Source organism: Mus caroli, chromosome 4, assembly GCF_900094665.2.
Source record: "Mus caroli chromosome 4, CAROLI_EIJ_v1.1, whole genome shotgun sequence".
NCBI classification, from domain to species: Eukaryota; Metazoa; Chordata; class Mammalia; order Rodentia; family Muridae; genus Mus; species Mus caroli.
This window is the reverse complement of record NC_034573.1, coordinates 100,669,478-100,677,416: the sequence shown is the minus strand read 5'-3', so window position 1 is coordinate 100,677,416 and position 7,939 is coordinate 100,669,478. Positions and strand designations below refer to the sequence as shown.

General features: G+C 40.5%; 1 protein-coding gene across 1 annotated transcript in view; it reads left to right on the top strand.

Annotated features, from left to right (window-relative positions):
* Prpf38a (pre-mRNA processing factor 38A) overlaps positions 1-7,939 on the top strand; it is a 16,457-nt gene that overhangs the window by 1,183 nt on the left and 7,335 nt on the right. The window contains exons 2-5 of the mRNA XM_021161082.2: positions 1,281-1,440; positions 2,851-2,972; positions 5,183-5,268; positions 7,099-7,209. Coding sequence (XP_021016741.1) covers positions 1,281-1,440; positions 2,851-2,972; positions 5,183-5,268; positions 7,099-7,209 — 479 coding nt within the window. The remainder of the gene's footprint in view (positions 1-1,280; positions 1,441-2,850; positions 2,973-5,182; positions 5,269-7,098; positions 7,210-7,939) is intronic.

Sequence of the window (7,939 nt, the reverse complement as noted above, 5' to 3'; positions counted from 1 at the left end):
CCAATAGCTGACTGTGAGCATCCACTTATGTGTTTGCTAAGCCCCGGCCTAGTCTCACAAGAGACAGCTATATCAGGGTCCTTTCAGCAAACACTTGCTAGTGTATGCAATGGTGTCATCGTTTGGAGGCTAATTATGGGATGGATCCCTGGATATGGCAGTCTCTAGTTGATTGACCGGACTTTCTTGATACTGAAGGATTTCTTTAGGCTTTTGCTGGGTCCTAGATTGTTTATCTCAGGATAAGAGACCGGATAAGAGTTCCTTTAATACAGCTTGAAGATGTTCAAGGAACGTCACCATTCCTATAATAAAATTTTTGCTGTTCTTAAATGGGTCAGTATTTTCATTTTTGACCCGCTTCCCCTAGTCCTTTAGGTTTCTTTTTTGTTGTTGTTTTTTCCCCGAGACAGGGTCTCACTATGTAACCTTGGATGGCCTGGAACTCTGTGTAGATGAGGTTGGCCTTGAACACACAGAGATTCTTCTGCCTTCCCCTTCTGGTCCCTAGGATTAAAGGCATGAGCCACCTCGCTGGCTCCTAAGTTCTTTAGAGTGGTATCTGTCAGCTGTCATAGCTTTGTTCAGCTTCACCTGGTGTGACTCTGGCTGTGGTTCTTGAGCATGTAAATCACTTAACCTCTTTTTTATTCTCATTATCCTTAGCTGGAAGTCAGGACGATGATTATTTGAGCTTTTGTGTTGTTTTAGACAGGATTTCTCTGTGTAGTCCTGGCTGTCCAGGAACTCACTCTGTAGACCAGGATGGCCCTGAACTCACAGAGATGTGCCTGCCTCTGTCTCCTGAGTTCTGGCATTAAAGTTGTACACCACCCCAGACCAGCATCTGGTAGTAATAAGAGGACTTTTCCCTCATGATTTGTTGTATAAAGATTGAGGACTCATGAGTCCTTGATGGACTAAACAATTAATGGAGGCTGGGACAAGGGGTCTGTCTCTCTCTGTAGTGCTGTAGTTCCAGGCATATGTAGCCCTGGCTGTTCTGAAACTCATTCTGCAGACTAGGCTGCCTCAGACCCAGAGATCTGCTTACCTCTGCCTCCTGAGTGCTGGGACTGAGAGCAAGTGTCACCATGCTCAGGGTTTTTTGTTTTTTTCCTTTTTAAGGCTGTAATTAATAAGCTCTTGTTCTCTTAATATTAAATTCTTATTGACTATTTAGGAACTCTAAACCTTTAGCTATTCAACCTTCCAACCAAGAAAAACTAAGGCCTTTAATATGTCTAAGATGTATGTCACTTTGTTTTTGGCTGTTTCAGCTGAACTTGTCGTGGACAAAGCCATGGAGTTAAAGTTCGTTGGTGGTGTGTACGGTGGAAACATAAAGCCGACTCCTTTTCTGTGTTTAACCCTGAAGATGCTGCAGATTCAGCCTGAGAAGGATATCATTGTTGAGTTCATAAAAAATGAAGATTTCAAGTGAGTATGTTAGCAAGTACAAAAATTCTAGTGGTTCAGAATTGGCTTTGTTACTAGGACTGTTGTGTTTCATTTCCACACGCTTTTGCCCTTGAACTTGTATTTTGTTTGCTGTGGTAATATAGACCTGACTCCCCCTTCCCCCAAACAGATTTCACAAATTAAATAAGTATACACACATAGTATTTGTACATAATGCACACATACACACAGATTCTCATCAAAGCGATTTGTTGGTAGGCATCAGATGTGGGAGTCATACAACATAAGATGTTAGTTGAAAGGTCAGATCTGTATCTTATTTAGACTTTGGTACCTATTGACTGTGACCCCATAGAATTTCTTTAATTATTTAAAGCCTATCAATGTAGGGTAAACGTAATTAGCTGTTTCATATTATCCATTCTCTAAGAATGCAGAGACAGGTATACTAGCTGATCCTATGCCGAACAAAATATGTTTTAAGGGCTTCATATATAGTGATTCATAGATCTGTGGCTGAGATCAAACCTGAGGGCAGAAAAATGCTAGGGGGCTGAGTCTGATTCCCCCCAATGTGAGCTGGAGAGGTAAAGCTGGCTTCAGAGGACGGTTTGGTTTGGTTTGGTTTGGTTTGGTTTTTTGAGATATTGCCTCACGATGTAGTCCTGGCTAACCTTATATTTATGGCAGTCCTCTATCCGCTGCCTCCTGAGTGCTAGGCTTCACTTAGGATTCCTGCCAGAATGCATATTCATTGCTGTACTGTTCTTTTCACATGATGAAGCTTGAATTTCAAATGGAGATTTGAGTAAGGAATTGGGTATATGAGATGAAAAAGGAGGGATAATACTTTAAAAAGACAACTAGAAATTAACTAACTTAGTAAGAACATATGCTCATACTGTTGATAACACTATGGTTTTCTTGCATTTATTCATGGCACCAAGGTGGTACATTAGGTAGCAGATTCTCCATTTTAGAGGTTGAGGAAACAAGTTCAGTGTCAGGTACTAAAGTTAGTAATTTATGAAATCAGAATTTTGACCTTTATCCAGAACCTACAGTTATGCCTATGTATGCATGTTCTAGCATTATTATAAAATGTATATTATGGTTACTGTGTTGTAAGTGTTACCTTTTTGGAATCTTAGGCTAATTCTGTAAAGTTTTACAGATGATATACCTGAAAGTTGAACAACATGTTGCAAGCCCTCACAGCTAGTGATTGGTAGATTAGGGAGTTGATTAGGTCTCCATATTTTAGCCATCATCTGTTCTACGATATCTTCAGAATTACAGCTTTATCTGATAACAAGAAGAAAAAAAAAACAATAAACATTTTTACCGACTGTTGTCATGAGAAAAGCCAGTTATAAAACTCAGGAAGTCTTGGAATGGCCTGCTGTTTCACTGTACTCTCTCTGGCAGGTATGTGCGGATGCTGGGGGCACTTTACATGCGGCTCACAGGAACTGCAATTGATTGCTACAAGTACTTGGAGCCTTTGTACAATGACTATCGAAAAATCAAGAGCCAGAACCGAAATGGAGGTATGAGGCCAAGTCTCTAGACTGTTGTTCCTCGGCTTGTCACTCGTTTTCACACGCGCTGAGTGTTCCTGTGCATGGGCATTGTCACTGTGTCCCTCAGGGGATGCATTAGCCTTGGTGGGCCTTAACTCCTTGGGAACATGGCTGCCTTCCTTTCCTGCTGCATTTCATGTTAAACACTGACTTAAGTCAGATATATTTTCCACATATGCATATATTTCCACAAGATGTAGAAGCTTCAAAATGGTTTCTTTATAAAACCTGCTTTAGCCTGACCAAGGTTAGTTTCCAAATCCTACAGCTTCACCTTCTTTCTTTCCCCTGCAGGCTGCTTCTCTGGGATTGTTTCCACACTGCGCTGCACTCTGTAGACTAAGTGGACCTACATTACTCATGTAGGGACTCCACTGAATATTCTAAGCATATCCAAGGAGATGTTTCTACCTTTTGTAGCTACATCTTTGTTTTGCTTTGTTTTGAGGACTGTACTGTAGCTGAGAATGACTTCAAACTTCTGATTCTCTGGCCTCTGCCTCTCAAATATGGGAATTACAGGAGTGCACTACCATGCATGTCTTGGGAGTGAATAGTATTGGAGAATTGAACCTAGGGAGGGCAGCATGCATGTGAGGTCAGTGCTCTGCCACTGAGCTACTGGCCTTGTCCTTGGAGATACACCTGTGCTGAGGAAGGATTTCTAGTAATATAATCAGAGACTCTCCAGTGGAGAGACACCTATCTTCTTCGGGATATAGAAGATTAACAATTTAGTGTGAGTTGTATATATCCCTATTCAAAATGGCTTAAAACGAAAGTATTGCAGATTTCAGGGCATTTTAGATTTTAGAATGGTCATATAAACTATCAGTTGATCATCTCTATCCAGAAACCTCAAATACTCCTTAGGAATTCTCAATCTGTATTATACTTTAAACTTTTATTAATTTATTTCTTCACTGGAATATATATATATTGAGAGTTGGTAATATGCCAGGTGTTATGTCACGAACTAGAAGCAACATGGTGAACAGGTGGATATGACTGTGGTATCTAAGATGCTCTGTGGTGGTCCTGTGCATGACAATATGTTGAGCAGTATCCTGGCCCACTTACTACTAGACTTAATTACACTTTCTTTAAGTAGGGTGATAGAGGTATGCAAAGTCACTTGAGCCATACAACTAAGTTAATATTGCTATGGAGATTCTAAAAAATTGTCATTTTATGTTATAAAAAAATATTTTTAATATTTTGTCTATATTGTGATTGTAAGCACATATGTGCTATTGTGCATGTGTAGAAGTCAAAAGACAAACCTGAGAGTTATTGGAGTTTGTTTTGTTTTGCTTTTCCTATTGTGAGTTCTAGGACTCAAACTCATATCATCAGGCATGGGTAGCAAGTGCTTCAACCTACTCAGCTATCTCACCACGGCCTCTAAGAGAGAAATATAGTATATTTGGGGACATTATGGATTAGTGTGAGAAATTACTATTAAGTGATCTAGTTAATTTAAATTGAGTGATAATTCTTGAGTTATCTAATCTAGTCAAGACTGTATGACATAATTCAAGACCAATTGTGTCTACCTTTATGTTTGTGTCTTCTGTTTTTTTGCTTCTGCTACCTGGAACAGCCTCATTCATCTCTTTTTTTTTTTTAAGATTTATTTTATGTATATGAGTACACTGTAGCTGTACTGATGGTTGAGAGCCATCATGTGGTTGCTGGGATTTGAAATCAGAACCTTCAGAAGAGCAGTCAGCACTCTTAACCACTGAGCCATCGCTCTAGACCGCTCATTCATCTCTTAGTCTCTTTCTAAAGAGGCTTGACTAGGCTGCTACCTCCTGTCAAGGCTGAGACCCATATGGTTGAAGAGGATAAATTCTGGAAAGTCTGTCTTCTGGCCGCTACATATATTCTGTAGCAAAAGCTTATGCATGGGTGTGGTATATGTAAATAATAAATGTAATTAAACATTTTTAAAGAGGTAAGGCACAAAGTTGGGGACAAGGTTGGGGATTTAACGTAGTGATAAAGCACTAGCAAGCACAGGGCCCTACTTTCCGTTCTTGTCTCCAAAAGAAAGGAAGGAAGTAAAGAGGTGTGGCATGGAGGGAGCTTCATATTAAATTTCATGATTCTTTTACTCTTTGTGTAACTAAGTCATTTCCAGGTTGCTTAATCTAATCATTTTTCTCTTCCAGAGTTTGTACTGATGCATGTAGATGAGTTCATTTATGAACTACTGCACAGTGAGAGAGTCTGTGATATCATTTTGCCCCGGCTACAGGTATGAGACAAAGGTCACCTTTTACTTCTCACATAAACACAAATGCCCACTGAAGCACTGAGGTTTCAAGAGTTGTCTGAAGTCCTTACACCAACATTTACAAAGGATAGGGAATGACAGAGAAGCAGGTAATGTTTCATGGGTAGGCTTTGAAAATGAATAGAGGAAAGGATGTCTTATCCCAAATATATGTGGAATATTGTTTTTTCAAATTGGTAAGCTAGGCTATGAAACAGAAAAAAGATCACTTAGAATGAGAAAAAAAACACTCAATCCCTTAAACATCTTGTGTCTTGTTTATCATCTTGCTTCACACCCAAAGTGATGACTATTCATGAAGCAACTGAAAAAGGAGAACCTTTAGGCCTGAGAAAATGGCTTAGTGGGCAAAACACTTGCCGTACAAGCCTGACACCCTGAGTTCATATCCTCAGAACCCACACAGAAGGAAGACACAGGATAAGTGCCAGGAGCTTACAGGTCACCTAACCTAGCGTCCACAGCAGTGAGCAAGAGACCTGCATCAAACAGTGGAGGCAAGAAATGACACCCAGACCATCCTGTGACATCACATGTACACTCTGGCATATGTGCTTCACAGATAAAATTGTAAAATATTGAAAGAACTAAACAACCTTCCCGAAAGTTTATTGTGGCAGGCATAATAATTGTGGTGCTGGACTTTAGTCCCAGCACTTGGAACCTGCTCTAGCTCCAGGACAACTAAGCCTCATGGTGAGACCATCTCACAAGACAAATAAGCCTCACCACCAGAAAACCCTCCAAACAAAAACCGCCCAGTGTTAGCGAAACGGTTCAGTGGTTAAGAGTGCTTGATCTGTAAACATAAGGACCTGAGTTCAAGTCCCCAAGCACCCGTGTAAAAAGCATGGCTGCTAAGTACCTATAACCCAAGCTTGGCAGGCAGAAACAGACAGATGTTTAGAACTTGCTGGCCAGATAGTATAGCCAAAATGGCAAGCTTCCTGCTCAGGTAAAGACTTGTCTCACTGAAGTAAAGTGGAAAGCAACAGAAGACACTGAGGCCTATTCTGGCATAGGTAAGCTGGCACATGTATTTGTGTCACACACACAAATGAGCAAATTTGCCTTTATAAAATTAAAACATTTACTTTTCATGTTATTTTTATTAATCATTATTAATGCTGGGGGTATGTGAACGTCCCAGGGCATATAGGGGCCAGAGGACAATCAGTTTTTACCTTCCACCAGAGAATGCCAGAAGAGGGCATTGGATCCTTTGGAACTAGTGAGCCACCATGTGGGTACTCAGCTGAACTCAGGTCCTTTCCAAGTGCAGCAAGTTCTCTTAATAGCTGAATCATCTCTTCAGCCCTGAAGGTAACATTTTTGATGACACACAAATTGATTGACAATGTATTGACCTTACAGTATAAGACCACAGGAAATAGAAACAATTGAAAATGAACTTGTTCCCTTCAGCAATCTGTTTATGTTTGCAGGGGACCTTTAAAAAACATATGGAGGGGCTGGAGAGATGGCTCAGCGGTTAAAAGCACTGACTGCTCTTCGGAAGGTTCTGAGTTCAAATCCCAGCAACCACATGGTGGCTCACAACCATCTGTAATGAGATCAGACACCCTCTTCTGGTGTGTCTGAAGACAGCTATGATGTACTTACATATAGTAAATAAATAAATCTTTTAAAAAGGGGGGGGCATATGGATTCCAGGTATATTAATATACCAGAGCTGTGGTTCCAAAGCTTTTCTATCAACCCCAGAGGTTCAGTGTTAGGATCAGGCTATGGAAGAAATGGCAATGACTGTTGACTTTGTGGTCCCTGTAGAAACGGTATGTGCTGGAAGAAGCTGAGCAACTGGAGCCTCGAGTTAGTGCCCTAGAAGAGGACATGGATGATGTGGAGTCTAGTGAGGAAGAGGAGGAGGAAGATGAGAAGGTAAGGCTGGGAAGGAAGGAAGGAAATAGCCCTTATTTTGTAAGCTTTAGTTTTTAAATTAATGATAACCTTTCCTTTTTATGTTCTTTGTGGATTAATTACTTTTGGGTTCCTTTTGGACAGGGAAAGCTCTATTGTGTGGATAAGACTAGCAAGACATTTCAGTTCTGCTTCAGGAATAGTAGGATCACAGGCCTGTGCCTAAAAAATAAGAATGCTGTATTCTTACTAAAATTAGGAGTTTTGGTGTCAAATACCCCTTTGGCTTGAATACCTTTTTCTGCCATAGTAGTAGTATAGTCTTAATAGTCCTGATTTTTCTCCCTTTGAGTTAGGGATTGATTGCATCCACAGTGTTACTTATGCTGAATGCATACTCTATCCCTGAGGTCTACTCAGTCTCTACTGCTGCATTACAGTGTTACTTATGCTGAATGCATACTCTATCCCTGAGGTCCACTCAGTCTCTACTGCTGCGTTACAGTGTTACTTATGCTGAATGCATACTCTATCCCTGAGGTCCACTCAGTCTCTACTGCTGCGTTACACTGCTTGTCTTCTGTAAAGCAAGGAGTACAGTACTTTTCTCTGAAGACTGTTTTGTGTTCATGAAGGTATATTCCCATATAATTGGTGTCTTAGTCAGGGTTTCTATTCCTGCACAAACATCATGACCAAGAAGCAAGTTGGGGAGGAAAGGGTTTATTCGGCTTACACTTCCATGCTGCTG